General features: G+C 34.2%; 1 protein-coding gene across 1 annotated transcript in view; it reads right to left on the bottom strand.

Annotated features, from left to right (window-relative positions):
- l(3)80Fj (lethal (3) 80Fj) overlaps positions 1 to 25,490 on the bottom strand; it is a 770,029-nt gene that overhangs the window by 19,647 nt on the left and 724,892 nt on the right. The window contains exons 51-52 of the mRNA XM_090405954.1: positions 16,670 to 16,818; positions 5,625 to 5,729 (exon numbers count right to left, since the gene is read on the bottom strand). Coding sequence (XP_090262080.1) covers positions 5,625 to 5,729; positions 16,670 to 16,818 — 254 coding nt within the window. The remainder of the gene's footprint in view (positions 1 to 5,624; positions 5,730 to 16,669; positions 16,819 to 25,490) is intronic.

Here is a 25,490-nt window from a genome sequence, read left to right as displayed (position 1 = left end):
GGCACATGCAGCGAAATTGTATGCAAGGAGAAAAAATTCTAACTTCATGGTAAACTCAAGGAGAAAGTCAGAAAAAGAGAAAAGCATAACAAAAGAATCGAGGAAGTAAGTCAGAAGATTCCCTCAGAAAATTGAAAGAAAGCTATGTGTAAAAGTAATTAAAGAAAAGATGTTCAGCAAGCTATTGAAAAACTTAGAAATGAAAGAAAGAGTACTGTACAAGGTATAAGAATGATAAAAGTGCCATAAAACTGGAGATAAAAATAGAAAGATAAGATATTCTGGATATCTGAAGTAATTATTTTGAAAGACAAAATGAGTATTTAGGCTTAGGTGCTGGTTTACACTCATAATACAATTTAATGGAATATTTACAGCACAAACAAAAATAATTCAACAACAGGTTGAATTGTTTCAATATTTTATTTCTGTCAGAGAGATGTCTTCAGAAATATAATGTTAAAATTGTAACAACACACAAATAACAATAAGTGGAAGAAATGAAAGTCTCATGAAGGGGCAGCCTCTATGGGTGCTATTGGCTAGCCTTAAATGCTGGATATGAGGCCTAAGAATCCAAATTTAACAAATCTTAGGAAGTTTAATACGAACTATTTATTAAGATTAAGCTAGCTTTTTAAATCTGCTGCTGATTCTAAAAAGAGTCTTTCAAGTTTGTATTTACTGTGGTGGAGCATGATAGCTTTCTTCCACCTGATTCTGTACAAGGTATCCATAAGAAAAGGTGTGCTAGATCTGACTGACCATTAATTGTCAGTGGATGTATTTTTTGTGTTCATCTTGTCAACATAGCCTCCAACCTGTTCCACCTAAGCTTCCCTTACAGCAGAACCTTTATTCGCCAAACCTTCCTTGTCTGATGGTTACAATGCCAAATAAATCGACAAATTATCCATCTCAACATAAAAATTGCAGTAATGCCATTACTATTCCCTATATTCTGGGCATTCTATTCCCTTTAGGACTTTTAACATGGCAGTGGACCCAAGCAAGCGAAGATTAAGAATCCTAAGACTTGTGACACTCCTCCTTTGATTACCAACAACAGACCTTGGCGAGGCACCCAGGCAAGAGATTTAGAAACCTGAGATTTACGACACTTCTCTCTCGATTATCGACATTGGATCTCATGTGGTAGAGGACCCAGGCAAGAGAAGAGGTGGAAAACTAAGACTTGTGACACTTCTCTTTTGAGTACCAACAACAGACCTCATGTGGTGGCAGACCTAGGTAAGAGAAGATTGAGAAAAACAAGACCAAGTCCTTCTTAACATTTCACCTTATAAAGGCCCATACTTCCGCTGCACGCATGCACACATCAATTGAAAACTTCCATGTATCATCACATATTGACATCCGATCATGATGACAACATACTTTGCACATTTTTTGAAATTGCCATATATGGACATGAGCTAACAGCGTTACATAATGAAGTCATGCCCCACATTATTTTAACAAAGACTGATGGTTAAATTATTAAAATACAAGACTATTACAGACAAAACTGACATACTTTAAGTGCAATCTTCTAGAAAAACGTAAAAACAAACACAATAAGTTACATAATAACATATCATGATGGATTTTACAGAAACATTCTACTCCCCAAAATCAAGCCCAAAGATAAACATTAAAATGTCATCAGTGCGAACCATATCCAGATGATTTCTCATAAAAGTAGTGAAAAGGCACATCACCTTATTATCAGAATACTCTGGATTAGAGATAGTTGTGAAAGTTTACTCACTTGGTTATAATTTATCTTAAACTTGCCCAGAAAGTATATTATTGTTTATTCCTTCATCCAAAAACAAAGTTTGCATGTGAAGTACCCAAGTGTAAGTTAATTTCAATTTGCTTATGTTTGAATAAAGGATTAAACAAGGATATAATTTCTTGAATAAGAAATTATTTAAAGAATATGATGCTGTGTTGTCTAGAGCAAATTTTCCCAACTTATATATCCTGGCTCAACACAACTAACATAGTATAGGTTTCCAAAACTTTCATGGGATTTCACAAAGTAAAACTGAAGAATATTTATTCCACTTTTCAAAACAAAAAATCCACACTTTTCTTTTATGACTCCCACCCATGAAAGTTTGAATCTAGAGCATATTAGTACTTTGGATAGTGCTAATGATTTTTTTTCTCTACTTTTTATTAATTTTATATGATTTTGTTTTGTATTTTTTAAATTTATTTTTTTACATCATCTGGAAACTCTGTCTTGGAGATCGAATGGAAAAATTTTAAGGCATTTCAGTCAGGTTTCCAATAAGCAGGACAATGGTCTCACAATGAGCAATGCAATTCATTGCCCACCTAAAAACAATGACAAACATCCTAGGGATTCAAACTGACGTCTGTTAGTCAGAGAGTGGCTTTGCTTATCACATGGCCAACCAGACTGGCAATGTTGACAGAATTAAGATTAAAGAAGGTGAGGGGAGGGCAGGAGAAAGAGAGAGAGTACTGTGTCTTGCTTTTAGTCGGACATTTTCTGAGGAAAAAACAGCAGAGGGATGCAAAATGTTTTTAAGAGAATTCTTTTGATAAAATTTTCATTATAAATAGACTTTACAATTAAATTTAATGCTTAATAATGTAAAGTGAAAAACTATGAAATAAAATATTTTTTGAAAAATTTGTTAAAGAAATTTTAATATGAAAGAAACCAGAATATTTTATTCTTAAATGAAAGAAAATATGTGTTATCTGATTAAATATCATGGCTAAAAGCTATTTTTTTAAAAATTTAGTTTATTAATTTTGCCACAAATTGCAGAAAAACGTTAATTACTCCTTTTCTCTATTAGAAAATCAATTTCTCTATTTTTAATAGGGTATCTCCTGGCTTATGTATTTAGTGTTTCACTAGGTATAGTGAAACATTTCAGACATTTAAATGAATCAGACCAAAATATGTCTTTTGGTATTTATTATTGAGGTGTTTGTGTGAATATATGACAATTCAGTATAAAGAAAACTGAAAGAACTATATAGAATAATAAAGTTCTTTTTCTCACTCACGCACAACTCATATCTGAAATTTCTTGGGTCAAGGCTTTCTTGTAAATATATGTGGAGATATAAATTAACATATTCAATCTACAAATCTTGTCTCTCTCTCTCACACACATATATATACAAGTGTGCACATGCTTTCCAGTGTTTGTGTCTGGCAATCAAAATAACTACAAAACCTTACCCTTATATACTGATTTAGTAAAGGTTTTCCAAGAGAAATAGAAATAGAGTACAAATGTTCTTGTTTGCAGTCACACGCAGAGGTCAATAAAAATCCATACCCGTACCTAAAGCTGCACCATACTGTAATTATATTTAGACTCTAATCAAGCAGAAACCAAGTATCTTTGATTATTTGCATTACTGATTAAATGTTTAAAGAATGAATGAAAAGAACAATTATTCTGGAACATTCTTGTGATTTTATTTGACATCTGTCAGGTCCATAAATAACATTATATATAGATTTCCTTTCAAATGTCAATCATAGAAAGTTCATATCACATTTGCCATTAATTTATCCACAGGAGCACACCATAATGGCAAACACCCATGTCAATCATAGAAAGTTCAAATCACACTTCCATTAATTATCCACAGAAAAACACACCATAATAGCAAACACCAATATTCCTTTGCTGTATTCATTTTTAAGGGAATTCTTAATCACTCTCCCTTTTATATAACTTCTCCTAATGCATTCTCCACCTGATGTGCCCATTAGTTGCTCTTTCTAATTATAGAATGCTATGTATTTTCAATCATTGCAACTGCGTGAATGACATCACAGCCTGTACTGTAAAAAGCAGTTCAGTAATGGTGAATAAGGTACATCAGTGACACAACTAAGACAAAACTTCTCTTCCACTTGATGCATATTTAATACAATCTGCAGAAAATTGTCAACAAGTATTTTAGTTTCAATGATGTAAAGAGATTGAAAGTCTTAACTTCCTTATATGAGTTTCCACAGTCCTGAATACTTCAGGTGCACACTTTATTTGCTTATATTTGGATAAAGAATTAAACCAAGTATAAAATTTCTTGGTATCTTTAATTTATGATGTAAAGAGGTAAGTATACTCTGCTGTTTCTTCTTCTTCTTGCTGCTAAATGAAATATTTCCCAATTGTACTTTTTACAGTGACCTGGGGTTAGGCTTAACAAGCCTTTCTAGTTTTTCAACCGATAATGAAACCCTACATGAGTGCTGCTTAATTTTCTTTACAATGGAATACCATACTGACAGCATAGGCTAAAAACATATCAACATATTTATCTACATATTTTACTCACTGTACTTTAAGAATTCAATTAACAATAAAATTTTGAAAATTTTAATGAAATGAAACCCTACATGAGTGCTGCTTAATTTTCTTTACAATGGAATACCATACTGACAGCATAGGCTAAAAACATATCAACATATTTATCTACATATTTTACTCACTGTACTTTAAGAATTCAATTAACAATAAAATTTTGCCACAGACAAATTATGTAAAGATTTTTTTTTTTTTTTAAAGAATGGGAGGTTGTATTCAGTGGGTAAAACAGTATGGGGGAAATTGTTTCAAAGAACAGAATGAGGGAAGCTGATGAGAAGTTAGTTCAGTGTGTTTGAAGCTGGACAGCATATGGGTGTTGACCAGTGGCTGCTCTAGTTCTTCTATGGTTACAAGGTGGAGGAATGGTAGCAGCCAATTCAGAGGAGAAAAATGCCCACCAATACTTGTAGAAATGGCATGCAGCTGAAACAGAGCACCTATGATAAAATGACTGAAGGGAGTCTGTGAGGGAAGGGTTGTCTATTAAGGGAAATGCCCTTTTCTGAATATCATCAGCAATTCTTAGAGAGGTCTTAGGTGCTCCACCCCAAATGTGGAAACAATACTGCAGATCTGAGTGTCTGAAGTTAAGAGAAGTAAAGTTTAGAACAGAAAAGAATACCAAGCTTTTTAGAGGTTAAGGAGATTATGTGAGGAATGTGAGATTGTGCCAGGATAAACTGGATGTGACAAGCAACCCAAGAGAAGTTGATCTTGAAAGGAAACTGGAACCTTATGAAAAATGAGAGGGGGATGAGGTAGGATTTTTCTTGCAGGTAATAAGGAAGGCTTGAGTTTTTTTGGCAATGAAATTTACTAAGTTTAAATGAATATAGAGGTTTTTAGTCTAAATTAAAGTGTCACAAATGAAAATTCTGTTACAGCAATTTTATAACCAAGTAAACATCTAGAAACAAAAAATTAATTAAGGTTTATTAATTTCAAAGAAGCAAGGTTACTTTGCTATGACAATGAGCCTAACATGCAAGGGAAAAATGGGAAAGGAAAAAATTTCGCAGAATTAAACAATAAATGTAAATACATTCAGTTTAATAATATAAACACTTTTTCTCTTATATCCATGAATAATTTCATTTATATATATACCAATAAGAGATGGTGTTTGTAGATTTAGTGTGGATATAATCATACTGACTTTTTGTATGTGTATGCATGGAATTTAAAGAAAGCACAATTCAAAGTACAATACAAATGGCTAATTTTTTTTATGAATCTACAAACCTTTGCAAAAGTTACTAAAAGGGTATGAGGAATCAGATCAGCAGACTTTAATTTATAGCATAGGAAATATCCTGTTCCTTTAACTCCATTTAATGTTATAGGCATCTAAGGGGGGGAAAATAGTAATAAAAATATAATTATTAAATAGGTGAGATACTGTAAACTATATACATTGTGCACTTATAAAAAGTTCAAATCTGATCATTATATAACAAAGCTATTAATTCCTAGCATAAATACCATGCATAATTCATGTAGTAACATGTATATTGCATCACAAATACTGGCTTAATACTCATAAGCTTAGGAATATTAATGAAACAAAGACTGAAAAGCTTTTTCCACCAAAAGACAAATATTTTGGTGGGAAAAAAAATTTCCCGCCAGATGGTGGGAAATTTTAATACTGGCAACCAGTGGCGGCTCGTGGCTTGAAATTGTGTGTGTGTGGGTGGGGGAGTGGGGTGATACTGCAACTTTCGAAATATACATACACACTGTATGTATAGCGTATACGTGCTTGGATAAAATATCAAAATGATGGTAAAAATTTAAAAAAAATTAAACATGAAACAATATTGTTTATTATCGATAAAATTATACAGTTTGATATAATTCAAAATTACTTAAAAATAAAATCCATTATCATAACCCCAATAATGTTCTAAAATAAAAACTATAACAAATGTTGTGTCTTTAATTGTAATGTCCAAATATTTCAAGAGACGGAGCAAACACGATAAGCACTACGAACACTCTATTACTGGTGCAAACTGCATATAAACAACAGTGGAACTGCACGACGGACAGCCACATTATGCTAATAGCTTGCATCTCACTATGACGTGCATATGCTTGCGTGCGCAGCAATATGACACTGTGGTAAACCTAGCGCTGCTAGCATCCTTCGCCCTCCTAAGTTCTACAAGATGTATTTTTATTATTTTTTATACAAAATAAGAGTATTGTATAGGATTGTTGATCATAAAATTAAATATTATAAGCAAATATAAATAAATTAATAAATATATTTACATATCGAGAAAAATTGGGGGTGCTGCAGTTCCTGTGCATGAGCTGCCCCTGCTGATAACTTTATTGCCTATCTTTTTTTTTGCATAGGATGAGATTAGTGTATTCAATAAAAAATTACACTATACTATAAATAAGTGGCAATCAGCTCATTCTCATAAATTTCTTTATGATGGAATCATCCAATAAAAAGACCTTAAAATTCCATTAGCACGTTTCTAGCAGAGTGATTCGAGCTCTCTCTCTCTCTCACTGCCACCTTGACCTTCTGGTGGGGAAAAGGGAGCACATCGTGCCCAGCCACAATTTTGTGTTTGTGTATCAGCTGACATACTACATATGATGACAGGATCTTTGATGGTAACCAAATTTGTGTATTGGGGGGGAGTGAACTAATGGGCTTGTTTTAGAATATATTAGAAAACGATAATTACGGAGAATGCTATACCTGGTTGGTATTTTTGAATTACTAAAGTTATAAATATGTGAGCCATCATTAACGAGCCATGTAAGAATGGGAAACATAAGTGAAAGAAAGGACAGGTGTGAAGAGAAATACTTTCATTACTGGCAAAAAAATTTTTTCATTTATATGTGCATGTCCTATTAGTTGTGGGTGGAACTAATTACATGTGAACCTATAAACTCTAGGCCAACAAATCTTGTTCCCTCTCATTAAGTTTTTTCATTTATGATAGTCATATGAGGAGAGGAAAACAGATTTGTTTATGCAATATAAATAACTATAGGGAGGGAATCCAAGGAATGTGGATTCCTTGGAATCCACATTTCTTGGATGTGAATTAATGATCGTGATCAGGTGATTCATTCTAGGCATGGCAGGAAGACATGGTTGATGAAGCAGTAAATCATTTTGTACAATTTCTTGTGCTTGTTATGTGTATTTATTTCTGTTTTATTTATATTTTGCTTGGTTTTCTAAGGATTTTCTTTTCTTCACTGATGATCAGTATACACTTTTTACATAAAAATATATATATAAATAATTTCTGATCATCATCTTGGAATTATCCACTCTATCATGAACCCTATGTTCACTAGAAAACTTTTTTTTCCCTTTTTATAAGTGGATCTTCTGTCTTATCAATAATAGATAAGACAGAAGCTCATATCACAAATGGATGTAATCTACTTCTTAACACAATACAATTCATTTTTAATCAGGTGGTGTAGTGAGTAAAAAAGCAGATGATTTTTTACTCACTACATCTGTGTTTTCTGAAGACTAGAATAAAAATATTTGTGTAGTGAGAAAAAAAAAAGCATTCTATCCTCAACAGACACTATACTGCAGAAGCAAGATAAACAAGTAGCATTATTGTATCACTAAATATAGTATAGAGACAACTTTAACATTTAATTCCTCATAAGGGGTTTGGGTTATAGAGTCATATTGTACAGTTGTGATATCCTGCTTTGATCGATGTTGGTGGTTTTGGTTTGTTGAAGGTAAGGATGATGTTTCTGGTATCAGGATTCTTCTTATAGTTGTTACTCTTTGGTCTTTGAGTTCAGAGCATATCTCTTCATCACAGACATCAAGGAGGTTCCACTCTGATATCATGCTTCTAGAAAATTTCTTTTGGGGTGGGTAACTAATTGGTATTCCCTCAGTAAATGTTGCATGGGTAGTTTTTCTGATTGCATTACTATAGCTGCTTCAAATAAAGATATTTCATGAACACAGTTTCTTTCTCCAAGAATCGTAAAGAAACGTTTCTTGGAGATTTTGTCAACCTTTCCAAACCCCTTTGGATAAAGGATGGTGACATATTTCCTACTAGCCATTCACCCGATGAGTGTATGATAAGGAACAATGGTATATTTGATGCAGCTTCTGATGTTTTCTTTGTTTCACACATTGCTTTTCTGTTGATGACTGTATCATTTCTGTACCTGATTGGAGCTTGTTGATGGGTCCCCCCCCCCATAAACAAGAGGATGAACAAGTTCATTCTCAGGAGTTGAATTCCCTGCCCACTATGGAGCCCCACTCTCTGGCAAGCAATGCCTGTGCTAGGGAGTGGAATGCAGTTACCCTGGATGCTATACAAGCATCACAGCATGCCTTGGGCTCTATATCTGGACCATAAGGAAGAAGAATGTTGTAGTAAGTCTCCTTGACCCTTGCAGGCAAGCCCACTAGCCGAATGATCCTGGTTGGGGCCATTCAGGATTACCCATCTTGTCAAAGCAGAGTAAGATTACCAGGATCCTTATTTTCAGATGTCCACAGGTTGCACTGCAAGGCAAACAAGCATTGGAGCATAGTGATGATAATCTGGAAGATAGGACAGCAAAGAAGATTCAGGAGAAGTAGAGCAAAGAATACATGAAGAAAAGCAAATAAAAAGAGGAAGAATGAAAAGGCCAAATACTATCATTGGGAGGTCCCCTCCACCATAAACAAGTGCCTCACATGGAGGGGTAGAATGAAGAATACAGAGGGAAAAGTATAGAATAAGAGCAAGAACAAATAGGGCCACTACCATTACTAAGAGATTCCCTCCATCAAAATCAGGTGCCTCACATGGAGATGAGATTTGCCTGATCATATATGGTTCAATCTAGATTAGTAAAAATTCCATTCTTCGCTCAAGTGAAGGGCCGGCAATCCAGAGAAGATGACATATGGTAAGGTATGTTACAGTGTTTGCACATAAGTCTACTTTCAGAAGATAAGAATGGGTAAGATGACTGTGCCCCATGAAAAGCCTAGCAAGATAGACTTGCTCTTATGTTTCTATGTAGATGGACCTGTCAAGACTTAACTTATTCTTAAGGTTATTCTTGTGAAATTTATTTGTTAGTGCTTTCTATCAAGAGGACTGCCACTGATAAATTAACTTTGCATTTATTATATGTGTGTAGACCATATACCAAACTGCAAACACTACATGAAGAAAGTATTATTTGCTTACCAGATGTGCATTCTCATTTCACTTGATTCTAATATGACTAGGAATCTAGTACAAATGAACATCAAAATGAAGAGTTATCATTTGATAAAATAATTGCAGAACATACAGAACAGGGGATGTGGATTGCACATAAATGATGAGATGAGCCCAGTAAGACCGTAGAAATTAATCTACAATTTTTGTAGCAGTTTTCTTTTATGTATGGCATGCAGTTCAGGAGTATAGGTACTGTATTTAAGTACAACTGAAATGGAGACAATGTGGTCAGGAAACACAGTAGCTCGTTGAAAAGAGGACTCAAATTTCAAGATACTATAGATATGTAAAAAATCTGAACAGTCTGCTCTGGATTTATTAGACAACTGTGGGTAGACTTAAGAAGGAAAAGTGATGTCCTCAGCTCGCACAGTAGTAGGCTGCATGATGGAGTGGAAACCTCCAAAAGGAGAAGGCATGTTCAATGCAATTGATGTGCATATTCATGCCTACAGTATGCAAAAATCTTTCACATGTACACTATAGTAATAGTGAACCATACTGAATGTATGAAAAAATACTAGCCCATGTAGGATGATCAAGTAGACTATTTTTAAGCCATAGTTATGACATCACTGCTTCTGTCAAAATGAGTAATCAGGTTCATTTGCTTTGATATAAAGAATATGAATGGATGACATGTAAAATGCACCAGTATTCATGCCTACAGTATGCAAAAATCTTTCACATGTACACTATAGTAATAGTGAACCATACTGAATGTATGAAAAAATACTAGCCCATGTAGGATGATCAAGTAGACTATTTTTAAGCCATAGTTATGACATCACTGCTTCTGTCAAAATGAGTAATCAGGTTCATTTGCTTTGATATAAAGAATATGAATGGATGACATGTAAAATGCACCAGTAGCTGTTTGTATATCCTGATGGTGGATAAGATCCAACCAATGCTGATCACTCTCCCTTGCAGAAACAGACTTAGAACACAATCAATTTGAACAAAAAAATGCACAATAATATAGAAGACTGCAAAAGAATAACTTTTGCAGTCTTCTACAGAACTGATCCGAACTCTATTCTATAGAAGACTGCGAAAGTTATTCAATGCTTTTTTCCCCCTTCAATTTTCTCTTAGCTGACTGATGTGTGCAAGGAAAGTAAGCTATTCAAAAATGAGTCCAAAAGAAATAGTCTGCCCTATCATTAATACTAGATCTAGGTAAAGAGTACACTTTTTTTCTGATGAAAACTTCAGCCCATTACTAAAACTTCATGAACATCAATGGCATTGCATGCCCAATTTAAGGTTGTGCTGGATGTGCTGTTATGTGGCTTATGCAAACCGTGCTGCAAAATTGACATCAGTATGACCATATGATTGCATTTTTATCGATGTATGCAAGTTTTAAGAGTGTACAGCACATCAGTGCTCATCTTAATTGATCTAATGCAATTAAATGCAGGATAACTTTGAATACTTAAATTTGTCAATTAATTGTAACCAAATCTGTGCAGAGTGGGGGACAATGTGCTTGTTTTAAGATACTGTGTATTAGAAAAAAATAATGAAAGAGAATGCTATATTTGGTTGGTATATATGAATTACTCAAAGGTGTAAAATTTGGAAGAGGAGGAGGAGGACGAAACTTCCCTCCTTCGACTACAATATTGTTTCCCACTGTAAAAATGGGCAAAAACAGATATAAATTTATTGAAAATTATATATTTTCAATAAAATATTAAAAATGGGCAAAAACAGATATAAATTTATTGAAAATTATATATTTTCGATAAATTTATCGAATTTATCCTACCATGGCAGTTCACACTTCACACACGCAAAACAGTTTCATCTGTTTTGCATGCGTGAAGTGTGAACCTGTTCTTAGAATTGTGCAGAACTTCTGAAATTGATTCTAGACCAAAGATTTATTTGGATTTTGCTAAAGCATTTGATTAAGTACCACACGATTAGCTACTGTTGAAATTGAAAGGGATGGAGATGAGTCATTTAGCAGCTTGGTTACAAGGTTGGTTGACTATCAGGAGCCAGTAAGTTGTGTATGGAGGTGCAGTGTCCTAAAAAAGGAAGGTGATCAGTGGGATGCCATAGGGTTCTGTTCTGGGACCATTGTTTAACTTGTATATCAATCATGTAATTCACGGTGTGAAATCAGGTGTTTGCTGATACCAAATTAGGAAGAGCAATATCAGGAAGTTCTGATGTTTGTTATTACAAGAAGATTTAAACAGATTAATGCTTTTGGTTGAAGAATGAGGATATTATTTCAATGTTTCAAAGTATACAGTTATGCATTTTGGCCAGAGAAGATGGAATGAGTATTACCATAACGAAGAAACTTTGCTTCAGGAGATGGAGGCAGCAAGGGATCTTGGTGGATAGGGAACTGAAGTTCAGGGGATACATTGTGAAATTTGTAACAGTTACCCAAAAAACTGCTGCTGTAATGTGATGAATGCTGAGATGTACAGATAAGGATGTGAAAGTTCTACTGTATAAGGAGCTAATTAAGTCTCACTTGGATTTCTGTTCACAGATCTGGTCACTTGACTATAATGGTAGTAAGGAAACACTGGAGAGAGTGCAGGGGTGAATAATTAAGACTGTCTTAAGACTCTTGAATATTGAGTATGAGGACAGATTGACAGAATATGGTCTTCAGAACCTGGTAGATCAAAGAGAAGGGGGTGATGTGACTGGGACATATAAACTGGTTGAGAGGAACCTATCAAATAAATACAGGGGAATTATTATTTTTTTTTTTGGCAATAATATTGTCAGATTTCAGGATAACTGTGGTATTAACTAACATAGAACATGGTCTTCAGAACCTGGTAGATCAAAGAGGAGGGGGTGATGTGACTGGGACATATAAACTGGTTGAGAGGAGCCTATCAAATAAATACAGGGGAATTATTTTTTTATTTTTTGGTAATAATATTGTCAGATTTCAGGATAACTGTGGTATTAACTAACATAGCACTTTTCACAATGGTTTTTTACTTCACTTTTTTACTTACACACAGATCTGGTCACTTGACAATAATGGTAGTAAGGAAACATTGGAGAGAGTGCAGGGGTGAATAATTAAGACTGTCTTAAGACTCTTGAATATTGAGTATGAGGACAGATTGACAGAATATGGTCTTCAGAACCTGGTAGATCAAAGAGAAGGGGGTGATGTGACTGGGACATATAAACTGGTTGAGAGGAACCTATCAAATAAATACAGGGGAATTATTATTTTTTTTTTTGGCAATAATATTGTCAGATTTCAGGATAACTGTGGTATTAACTAACATAGAACATGGTCTTCAGAACCTGGTAGATCAAAGAGGAGGGGGTGATGTGACTGGGACATATAAACTGGTTGAGAGGAGCCTATCAAATAAATACAGGGGAATTATTTTTTTATTTTTTTTTATTTTGGCAATAATATTGTCAGATTTCAGGATAACTGTGGTATTAACTAACATAGCACTTTTCACAATGGTTTTTTACTTCACTTAGAACTTTTTTGTTTTTTTAATAACTGTAACAACAGTAGTGCAAAATAAGTTTAGCCTATTGCCTATCTCATTGTTCAAAACACCGTTGTCACTACATTTAATAATTTTAATCTTAGCATGTAATGTAATAGGTTTATGCATCTTCTTCTTTTGACCTAAGCAACAGTGCCCTCCTTTTTAATTTTATCAGAAATTATTGACAACAATAATATAAAATAAATAGTTATAAACAATTTATAATTTACAGTGAAACACCGAAATACAGAGATTAAGTGAGAAAGGACATCATAAAGTTCAGGAATGCTGCACATCATTTGATTCGTGGCAGTATCATGTCGTAAAAACTGTCATATGCTATGAGCGAATGTAGTGTTGTATAAATGGGCATTGGTCATAATTGAAAGGCATCATATTACTGTATGCTTATGTTCCAGACAATGCTGTTAATTAACAGTGAACCATATAGAAGTTTACTTTGTTATAATAATAAATCTACACAGGAATCTTGCAAAGTTAGTTTCTGAATACAGCTCTTTTCAACTTTGGACAATTATTAGGGTAGTCTAAAACTCAGGTGTTGTGTTAAAGATTTTTGTCTTCATTCCAAATGATATGAACTCATCAGTATGAATGTACAATAGATTTTTCAGCTTTTGTAGTTTACTGCTAAATCAAAAATTTCATATCAAGGAGTGCATGGGTATTTTCTCATTCTCAGTAGCATGGTTTTTGTTGCAGGAGGAAAAAGTTTAGTTCAAAACTGTTATATCTAGTTGAACCATTCACAGATCCAAAGATGTGGGAAAGGAGCACATGCTCTTCATCTCAAGAAATCACAGCAAAATAATAATAAATAACAAAAAATAGAACTATTAAATGTTTTTTTTATTGAATTATCATGCAAATTAAGGAGTTCAAATAAATATTAAGAATGAAAATCTGAAGTAAATTATAATATTAAGCAAGAAATGTTAAAAATCCAAGAAGAATTTAAATTCTTCCACTAACTGACTCAATATGTCAACTGTCTGTCTTTCACAGCCAAAGTTTCAATTTGATAATGTTCTGATTTCAGTTAATTTACCTTCAGTTGCACTAAAAATATCACTTAATAGCATTCTAATATACAGTTACACCCCAAGTTACGTAAGTAATGCGTTCCGCAAACCTTTACGTGACTCGAATCTGAAAATTACATACATACAATAAAATGTTCAATGGCTACTCATACCGCTGTCTTAAATTTTTTATAACCGGACCCAGCCTCTTCTTGGTAATAATTATTTATGCCCTTCAACACTACCACACCTTTCATGCTTTCAACAATGCAAACTTTATCCTTCACTATTGTATTCACTGTCGAAATGGGTCAATTTATTTCCCCGAGATATTGTTGATAGCATTTTCCTGCCTTCATACATAAGAATTATTTTCAACTTTTCTTCTAAAGTAATTTCAGATCTTTGTTTTTTTAGATTTATTACCAGTGCATTCAGTTTTGCGTTTGCATTCATTTAAAGGTAAAAAACAATGAAACTAGCAGTAATAACAAGTGACTGAGCTAACTGTGTGAGGCATCTACTACTGTACTACAATAAGGCTGTCAAAAACACACCTGTGCAAAGCTGCAAACGCCCTAGTAGATTCATTACGTAACTGCGAATTTACGTAAGTCGCGTGTTACGTAACTCGGGGTGTAACTGTATGTGTGTTTTTCTAAATGTGCATGTCAATGAGCAGTATTAAATTTTAGATTTCAGAGTTTAGTATATTAAAAAAAATACACATACACTAGTGGCCAAAATTGTGGAAACCTTTTGGAAAAATTGTATTTCTGAGGTTTGAATATGGCTCATAACACCACTTTTTTTTTGAGTAATACCATAAAATTATATATCAATGGAAAGATAATTTAATCAAGAATGTAATGCAATAAATTTTATGAAGGATTTTTTTTATTAGAACAGCAGTTATAAAGAAGAAAAGTGAAACACAGAAAAAATGAGATAAACAAAAATTCTCACAATGTGAATTAATACTTAGTTGGGTAACCTTTAGCGTTAATTACGGCCTTACAACGCCTTCCCATGGAGTGAACCAAGTTTTTTAGTTCTGCAGCTGTTATAATGTGAAACCAAGATTGAATTATTGTTTCTATTAATTGGGTTTTATTGGTGAGTTGCTTCTGACTAACAAGTTTCTTTAGTCAACTCCATAGATTTTCGATTGGAAGGTCTGAGCTATTCCCAGGCCATTCCAGCAGTGGAATATGATTCTCTTGAAATCACTTTTTGCACACATCAGCAACATGACATGGAGTTAAATCTTGTCGAAATATAAATACTTCATTATCTTGGAAAAGATCACGTGCAGAAGGCTTCAATTTGGGCTCAAGTATTTGTATTTCATTTATGTTTTTTTGGGTATTTATATTTCCATTAATCATGTAAATTCTGCACACACCTTTTGATGTCATACAACCCCAGATCATAACACTAAGTGGGTGTTTCACGGTAGGTGTAATGCAATCAGGATGCAAATCTTCTCCGATTCTTCTCCTTACGTATTTTATGCCATCACTACCAAACAGGGAGATTTTAGTCTGATCACTCCAAATAACACTGTCCCATTGTTCCGCTGTCCAGTTAACATGGGTTTTAGCCCAGTTTAATCTTTTCAACCTTTGTTGGAGAGATAAAAATGGCTTTTTTCGTGGAATTCTAGCATTTAGAACAAATTCCCAAAGTCTGCACCGAACAGTGCTTGCACTCAACTTCACATTGTATTGCGCCATTTCATCTTGTATACATCCAGATGATTTTCTTCTGTCACATAGACACAGTCTGTCAATACTTCTATCATCAATTGCTGTTGTGCACCTTTTCCTGCCTTTACCAGTCTGGTTTTGTAGTGACTGAGTCTCCTTATACCTCTTCAAAAATTTAGAAATGCCACCTTTGGTTAAGTTTCCACCAATTTCTCTTCTAATTTCTTCATAACTGTAGCCTTGTTCACTTAATAGTACTATTTTACATCGCTTTCTGGGTGACCAGTCAACTCTTTGCGCCATTTCTTTAATTTTATTACGTTTTACAAGCTCACTAAATGAAAGGAACACAAAAAAACCCAACCAACTTGAGAGCAATCACAAATATCCTCCTCTCAGCTCCAATACATGACATCAATAGCTGAATCCTACTGTGACCTTATTGGCTCATAGCCAAAACAAGATGACACCTGATTGGCTCTCTAAACACTCATGCTCATTGGCTACATTCAAATGAAGGAAAGCTACTTCATATCAACCTAAGCAAGTTGAGCTTCTTTTTCTGGTTATTTGGCTATAACTTTTCATAGAATACAGATAATTGAACAAACTTTGTTGCATTACATTCTTGATTAAATTATCTTTCCATTGATATATAATTTTATGGTATTACACCAAAAAAAAGTGGTGTTATGAGCCATCAAACCTCAAAAATACACTTTTTCCAAAAGGTTTCCACAATATTGGCCGCTAGTGTATAGCTAAAATACTTACCCTATCTGCAGTTAAAAATGCAGAAAGAGTTTTAGTTATTCTCTCAACCCACTCTGAAACCAATAACCTATCAGGAGCTTCTTTTAATGCGACCATTAATGCAGCACTTCTACCATGACGCAACATCCAGTCTTGAGAAGGATCATCATCTAAAATTTATGTAAAACATTACCAGAAATAATAAATGTATTTTTCTTTTAATTTTTTTCATTAATAATAAAATTACATTAAATTTAAAACATCTAATTTAATGCATCACTAGATCTCAAACAATGCATTAACATTTGTTATAGGAAACGTTATAACAAAAGTTAAAGACAAACATAAAAAAAACTATTTATCCATGTTAATATCAATATAAAGAAGAGGGCTATGCACCTAATGCTTTATTATTTTAATTATAATTTTCAGACCTCCAGGAATTGAAAACAAACAAACAAACAAACAAAAAAAACACTGGGAAGATCCATTGTCACATTAAGTTCATGAAACCATGCCTTAACTCACTGATCATCTCTGCATTCACCATACTCTCAAATAACACATTCCAATCACCCACACTCTCCATACAAAACCCTAATCCTCACTCCACACTAATATTTCCTTATATCGCTTCCAGGGATGGCATCTTATTCTTCCCATCTCCATTATGCTCTGAAAAATATTTTCCACTGATCTAGAAAAGCCCCTTACCATCTTATATGTCTCAATCAAATTTCTATCCTCCCTCTTCCTCTTCACTCAGTGGTTAAATTCAGCCAAGGCTCTCTGGGGCCCAGCTCCGGAACTTTTTTATGCACCAGAACCAGAACATTTTTCTGTTTTGTGACTTTTCTCCTTTTACGGTTATTAAGCCTAACGCGAAACAGACAGCAATGGCAGGTTATTAAGATGTGCATATGATTGGTGCAGTATTAACAAAAGATCACGCGACTGAAAGATAAAAGCATAGCCGACAACTGAATTGAAATGCTAACTCTCTTCAACCAAATTCTATGTGTGAAATTGCCATAACATTCACTATATATATATATTTCTTAGTTGCAGGAGTTTTTGTTGCAATTTTGTGTTAAAATTCAACCAAATTTTAACCCGTTTGGTTGAATTTTATTGCTGCCTTTGTGGCAGGCAAACTCGCACACACATCTAATTAATAACAATAGTTTTTAGTTAGATACTGTGTTTTCCGGTGCAACATATGGCTTTGCTTGAGTCTATACAGCATAGTTTCTGTATGAGGAGACATGTGATTCATTAATTAGTGTCGTTTTTTATCTCAGTTGTCTCTAATTGCACTATTTGTTGAGAAATATATTGCACAGACTACTCATACTTTATTCACTGACATAATAAAAGTTTTTCATTCCACCTTGTTTTTCTTGCCTCCGAAGTATAGTGGCTGTTGGGGAGGGCATGTTGTTTACCATTGCAAGCAAGTTACAATCGTCCAACATGAAAGTATTTAAGCTTTTTTTCATGTGCAAGATTATTTGCAAAACTTTTTTCTTTTTTCGAAAAGTAAAATCAGGGTTGTGAGTTATATTCGAGTAAGTATGGTATTTCAACTATGGATAAGTACATTGGTACCTTCTTTAAATGGAAAAATTACAAAACGAGTTTGTAATAACAGTTTGTGTGTAGTTTCTGAAGAGAAAGAGGTCTGTAACGAATCCACAGAAACATAGAATTCCCACCAATTGCAATGTGATAATATTAATATGCTGAATGAAAGGAAAGATTTGCAGACTTGCTGGACACTCGACCAGTGGATCGCATTCGAAGGTAAATACAATTGGTCATTTCGTATAGGATTCCAGAACTTATTCGTTTAGAATTTAACCATTGTCTCCACTCTACTCTACAATTTGAATTTTCTCAATCTTTCTTCTTCATAGTGAGCATTCCAGAAACTACCTTATTCAATGTCTCTGGATGCTTTCAAATATATACTTTCATCATTTTGAAAAACAAGTGACAAATCTGTGTGAAGTGATACACATGTAGACTTACACAACTGAACCATAACTTCATTACTTCTACGTGTCCACGAACTCCAGACCATTGACATAATCTGTCATTTATCTAAGGTAGTTTGGATATGCCCATATTTCTGACATTTCAAAACATCATATTAGATTGAAAAGTCTAGCAGAACAGTTCAGTTGTGTGTATTTATGAATGTCAGAGTTCTAGCTGCATGAAAAAATAAGTATAATATTCCTGGTTGGAGCAAAACTTTTCTGCTGAGTATGGATAATGAGAAGCAATGTATAATTATATATGTGTCAGACTTTTTCTGGATCTTACATATTATTTGTTATCAGATGATGTAAATGGATGAGGCATTCGGAGGAATCCTGAAAAATTTGAGTGTGCAGAATTCATGTGCATATGGATTTTTAAATCAGCACTAGAGATTCCCATCATCCCCAGAGCCATACACAGAAGCATACTATCTAGAAAGTAATAAAATGTCCTCAATAACTAAAACACCAGTATCACCTCAGATGCTATATCAACACTAAAACAACACTTGTTTTAGTGTTGATAGTAGCCTTGGATCAAGTCCTCAGACAACAGGGAAGGATACTTACTACAAAACCAGTTACCCTAGCAAAAAAGCCCATTAGCTGCCTGATTGCAGCCAGGTCATCCAAGGCAGCCTGTTTTGCTGAAGCAGGGGCTTGGATGTTCAAAGGTTGCACTGCATGGTAAAAATTAGTAGGACATTGGATACCAATGGTGGTGTGCAGTATAGGAAAGAAAAAAAGGACTCAGGAGGAGGAGTAGTGCAAGGAATATGAGAAAAAAAGTACAAAAAAAGAATGAAAAGGGTCAGCACCATCACTGAGGAGGTGCACTTCATTACAAAGGTGCTCCATGTGGATGGGGACTGGTGGTGGATTATTTTCCAGCTGAGTAGAAAGCTTCTTGATGCATTTTAATTAGGTTCAATCCTGTATGCTCTCTAACAACTAACCCACAGAATTTTACTGCTGCACTCTCAGATAGAGGAACTACTGGCTTTGTAGTTAATTGCTGTGCTTGGCATGATAATGATGGGTATCATATGCACTGTATGTAAGAAGTGGGAGTAGAAAATGAGGGCAAAATGAGGCAATGCCAATTGAGGCCTTTACTGGAAGTGGTTTTGCGATGTCCACTCCAAGTATTCCAAACTACATTTATGATTCCTTATGACATTTCATATCCAAAAAAAAGCCAACCTCTCAGTCCACCACTTCTTTTTTGATCTTCACTGATTCAAATTTCTTTGCTGCATTCCACTGCCTTCATCCATGGCTGGTTTTATCATTAGGCAAACCTAGGCAATCGCCTATGGGCACCGAGAGTTCGGGGCACCAGATTTTGCTACATATAAAACTATATAAAGCTAACAGGAACTCCTGTATTCCATAAAATCGATGTATGTAAGCGTACCATTTCTTTGCTGGACGTATATACACGTCCTGCAAACCTGAATAATATTCTGTCCACCTGCTGAAAGAACATGGATAAGAAGTGTAGTTTGACAGTCATGTCCATTAGAAAAGGGGCAATATTCCTTCACGCTGAAAAGAACCCTTAACTAGATTACTTGGCGTATGTAGTAGCTATGTTTAGATGCCTACAGCAAGAAATGCAGCTGCTTGCCGTTTGCTCGGTAACTGGAATCTAAGTTATATCAGACTAAATACCTGTGAGTTATATTCATTTTGCTGCTTGTTTTTATTGTATAATTATAGTTTTTAATGGCAGCGCAAAATAAGAAATCCTTTCATACTTTCTTCACTTCATATTGTATCACTATGGAAGATTAATGTCACTAACAATTTTTTGGGTAATTATTTTAATCACCAATACATTTTAAAATTCTCCCAGAACTTGATTGAAGATAATTATTTTTGTCAAACAATTATTTTATAAATTCATGAAAATTTGAATCTAAAAACGGATACAGCCTCCATCTGTTTCAAATTAAGTTTTCTTTTTTATTCATAATCTTAGTTCGAAGGTTAGTTCACAGATTGCACTTTTAAATTTTGCTTTATAGAGAATCATATGTAAATCTTGAATCATATCATGTAATGCATAATTTTTATAACTGTAATCTGCAGGTTTTTGCATTTCAACTTTCTTGATTTCCCCCAATCACTCCCTACAAATCGAAATAAACAGCAGTTATGAATTCAACTATTATGTACATATTTTCAGTATTATGCGGCAGTTTTGAAGTAGCAATATTTTCCCTACACTTTATCCTTCGAAACATGTGTAGGTACATGCGTCAAAATGAAATTTTATTTCCAAAATTTTCATAACAGAATTACTGTATTTGCTGGCCTATAAGATGCACCCCCTTTTTTGTACACATTTTTTAGGAAAAAAAATTTATCACTGAATATTATAATGAATTAACAGTATTTCAAATATAAAGTAATCAGTAGGTCTACTTTCAACAAATACCTACTCTAACTAGGAAAGAGTACCCACCTTTTAATATTCTTCGTCAAAACCCAGAAATTCATCTCCAGAGCTAAATAAGAGACACTTGAAAACCAGTTATAAATCAGAATCTGAGTTCTCATACAACAAATTGTTCTCTGTACCATCTAGTGCATTACTAATGCCACACTTCTTAAATGATTTAACCACTGTCTCAGTTTTCACAGCATTCCATGACGCTTTGACCCACTCACAAACTTGCGAAATGCTAGGCATTTTGAGGTTATGCCATTAGGCATAACCTCAAAATCTGAAGACTGCATCCAACTGTTTCACTTCTCCTTCATAAATCCCTTAAATGGTTTATTAATACAGACATCTAAAGGTTGCAGTTAACTAGTTAGACCTCCTGGAATTACAGCTAACTGAGTTTTCAATTCCTTGAGTTTATTTTTAACATCTTCTGTTCTGTGAGAATGAAACTGATCCCATAGTAGCAGGGCAGGCTTCTTCAACAGTCCGGCAGGGTGCCTAGACCAAATTTTATCTATCCATAACTTCATTCCTCCTCCATCCATCCAGCCTTTTGCATTAACATGTACAATTACTCCTTTAAGCAGTTTTTCTTTGGGTATCGTCCTCCTTTTAAAAATCAATAGTGGTGGCAATTTTGTCCGATCAGCACAGCAGGATAAAATAACCGTGTAGTGATTTTTTTTCGTGCGCCAAAGTTTTAACAGTAATATCTTTTGTGCCCTTGGAATCTACAATTTTGTTTGAGGGAACATGAAAAGTAGGCAGAACCTCGTCCATGTTTCTTTCCTATTTGCGCAAGTTCAAAATTTTATAGTTTCCTTGTGTTAATGACAAATCGATGAAATTCAATCATTTTTTCTTCATATTCAGCTGCATCTTTTGTGATCTTTTTGTTTTAGTCTACATAGCTGGTTTCTCTTCATGAATCTTGAACACAATGATGTTGATCCAGTAAAGTTGGCGATCCCTCTGTTAGTGGCTATCGCTTTCGCTTGATAAATAATCATTTTTGTAGACACTGAAAGTCCCTCTTTTCTGTGGTCTAAAATCCAAATATTCAGTTCTGCCTCAAGTTCTGGCCATTTTGCAGTTCCACTTCGTGGGTAATGTTTACTGTGAGTTGCTTTTTTTAGATCCTCTTCCTGATTCCGCCAAGTTCTTTCATTTTCTCAGTAGGGGGTGGCCAGAAATGCCTTTCTGCAGCCCTGTTTCCATGTTCTTTAGCATATGCAATCACACGTAGCTTGTATGCGATATTGCCGACGTTTTTCAGCCATAATTTGCTAAGAAATTTAGAGAAAATTTAACGGCAGAAATTTCTCACTGTTCACAACTGAGACAACATGCGCATCCACTGAATTCTACGTAACTGGAATGCTCTCACACACCGTAAGGAAGCAATAAAGAAATTGCGTACTCAGAACAGAGAAAATTTCCAGAAATGAAAGTAATAAAAAACTGAGTATTGGCATATAAGACGCAACCTGTTTTTCAGACCTATTTTCAAAGAAAAAAAGTGCAGCTTATATGCTGGCAAATATGCTAATTTGCCTTTAATGGCTAACTCCCCCCCCCCCCCTCCACCAAAAAAAAAATTATCACCACACACACACAAAATACTGCTAGTAACGTATGTGCACTTTCTTTTTGTTTGAATTCATTATTTTTCCAAAATAATTGTACTGTTGCAGTTTTAAACAAAAGACAAAGGCAAAGAATCTCTGATAAAATATCATTGGATATAAATTTTTGATATTAAAAAGACTGACAATCTGAAATCCCGAGTAATGCAGCTTAACATCATTTGTTGTTCATTAAAAAAATAAAAAAACACGTTCCTAAAATTGAAATGTGCAACCCATATAATTTTATTTTGCAAGGAAAGAAAGCAAAATGTCATATTTATTTCAATAAATGTTATTTAAAAAATATAAATATTGACATAACATTTCCAATGTAAACAAATGTTTTGATTATTTTCGCACATGTGAAATTCGTTTTTATTTGGGAAGAGACACAATAAATAAATTGTGCAGCAAAAAATGGTCAAATATCGTATGAGAGTAAAGAAATTCCAAGTAATACAGTACACATAAAGACAATAATCCATTAACGGTGCAGGGGGGGGGGGGTAATTGCATTTTAGCGGATAGAATGATGATGAAGTTTCATCAGCATTCTACATTTTTATTAGGTCAAAGGGAATTTGAGTATATTTGCAAACAGATATATTCAACATAACTTAGCCAGTTTTGTTGTAAAAAGTGCTGCATTTGAAGAAATATTAGCAGCATAATAATAAAATAGCAAAATTCATGCTTCAGAATAACTTGACAATTTTGATAATACCAAAACAAGATCAGACACATCTGTAGAAATCTATTATTATCATTGGAGTCCTTTTAATTATGAGCTCTATAAAGATATATTTAATAAATTGGTTGTATTTTTGTGTTTTTAATTAAATAAGCTAGTTTCATTTTGTCACAGATGGTTTTTGCTTCTGAACTACCTGGACTATTGTTCTTATAAATCCCAATCTCCTTCTCTGGAAATTTTCTCTTACTAAATGTTTTACTTGTGTGACAAACCACTGACTTAGCAGTTTAATCCAGAGATTAAATATATGGTAAGTTTTTAAGTTGTTAAGAAACAGATATTTTTTTTGTGTGTGCTGCTGCTATTTGTATTAATTATTGGGTAAGAGCAGTTTCTATATCACATAAACAGATCATTTGATTTTCAAGTTTATTATTATTTATAAATTAAATTGATTTTTCAGTTGATTTTTATGTGCATCAAGATTCTAGTTATTTTAGGGTAAAATGTCAAGTAAAAAAGTGGATGTTAGCGAGCATAACAAGTTATCATTACTACTGATTGCTTCTATGTTTTAACTAAAGCTGGAATTATTATGCTTATTACTGCAACTTAAAAAAAATCAAATCTGGAGTTGAATAAATCTTAATAATTGCACGATAAAATTGGAACTGAATTAATCCTATATATATATACATATATATGATGACTACTAATTTAACTCGTAGTTGGGATATGTTCATTTTTTTATATAAACTGACTAAAAATCCGAGAGGGGTGCTTAAGGGTCAAAGCTGTATAACTGAGAGGAGACCTCCACATAGCCTTTAAAGGAATGCGGAGAACCGACCAGGGCTTCTGACCTAATGTCCAATCCTCACCTTCTTGTGGTGCACCTTGTTGGGTATCTACTTGGATACTGAACGGACGAGGATGGGCTGGCAATTTGGGATTTAGCCGACCAAATTGTATTCTTATTGGTTAAACTAAAATATAGAATGATGGTACAACATGACAAAATTTCATCCTGGCTGGGGCGTCGCCCGGTTAAACAAGGCCCCCGTTGTTTTCGCCAGGGAACCAGGGCGAACAGCCACCTACTGGAACAAATCTGAAAATAAACCCCAACTCAACATCACCAGAGTTAAAGATCGGTACTATCAACATAAGAAGCCTGAATGGCAAAGAAATGGAGCTAGCTGAGGAATTAGATAAGTACCAGATCGACATAATAGGGGTGACTAAAACAAAAAAGACCAAAACTGGTGAGATCTTTCTGAGCAATAAATACAAAATGTTATATTCAGGCAATGACAATCAAGGAAAAGAAGGAGTAGCCATACTATTCAACACAAAACACGAGGCTAATCATCTTGAATGGCAGTCAGTCTCAAGTAGAGTAATGTGGGCAAATATGAGAATGGGAACTGGACAATGAGACTTATTTGTGCCTATGGTCCCACAGAAGGTTCTACTAAGGTAGAAGTGGAGGAATTTTTTGACGCTTTAGAAAAAGCAACTGACACAATGAAAAAGGAAAAGTTGGTCCTTGTTGGGGATCTAAATAGCAGAGTAGGAAATGATTGTGAGACATACAAAAATATTTTGGGAAAATTTGGAGAAAAGAGCAAAGCTAATAATAATGGCAAATATCTGTTGGATTTCTGCTCAGGACATGGACTGGTTATTACTAACACCTTGTTCCAACATAAAAATGTGCACAAATTCACATGGAGAGAAGAGGCTAGGAATAAGAAAAGTCTCATTGACTATGTTATTGTTGATAGTGATGTTTTCTCCCTGGTGCAGGACACCAGAGTGTACAGAGGATTTGAAATTGGAAGTGATCATTATTTAGTCTTGAGCAGGATAAAATTGAATTTCATATTGAAAAGAATAACATGTAAGAAAGTTTTAAAGCGAATAAAAGTTGAACAGCTCTCAGATGTGAACTGTAGACTAAAATACAGAAAGATTATTGAAAAGAAAATGAAAGAGTTTGAGAACAGGAATCAAACCT

This window comes from Typopeltis vanoorti, chromosome 16 (genome assembly GCF_054136105.1).
Source record: "Typopeltis vanoorti isolate ZY-2024b chromosome 16, IOZ_Tvanoo_1.0, whole genome shotgun sequence".
NCBI classification, from domain to species: domain Eukaryota; kingdom Metazoa; phylum Arthropoda; class Arachnida; order Uropygi; family Thelyphonidae; genus Typopeltis; species Typopeltis vanoorti.
Note: the sequence above shows the minus strand (reverse complement) of the source record. Positions and strands in the feature narration are given on the sequence as shown.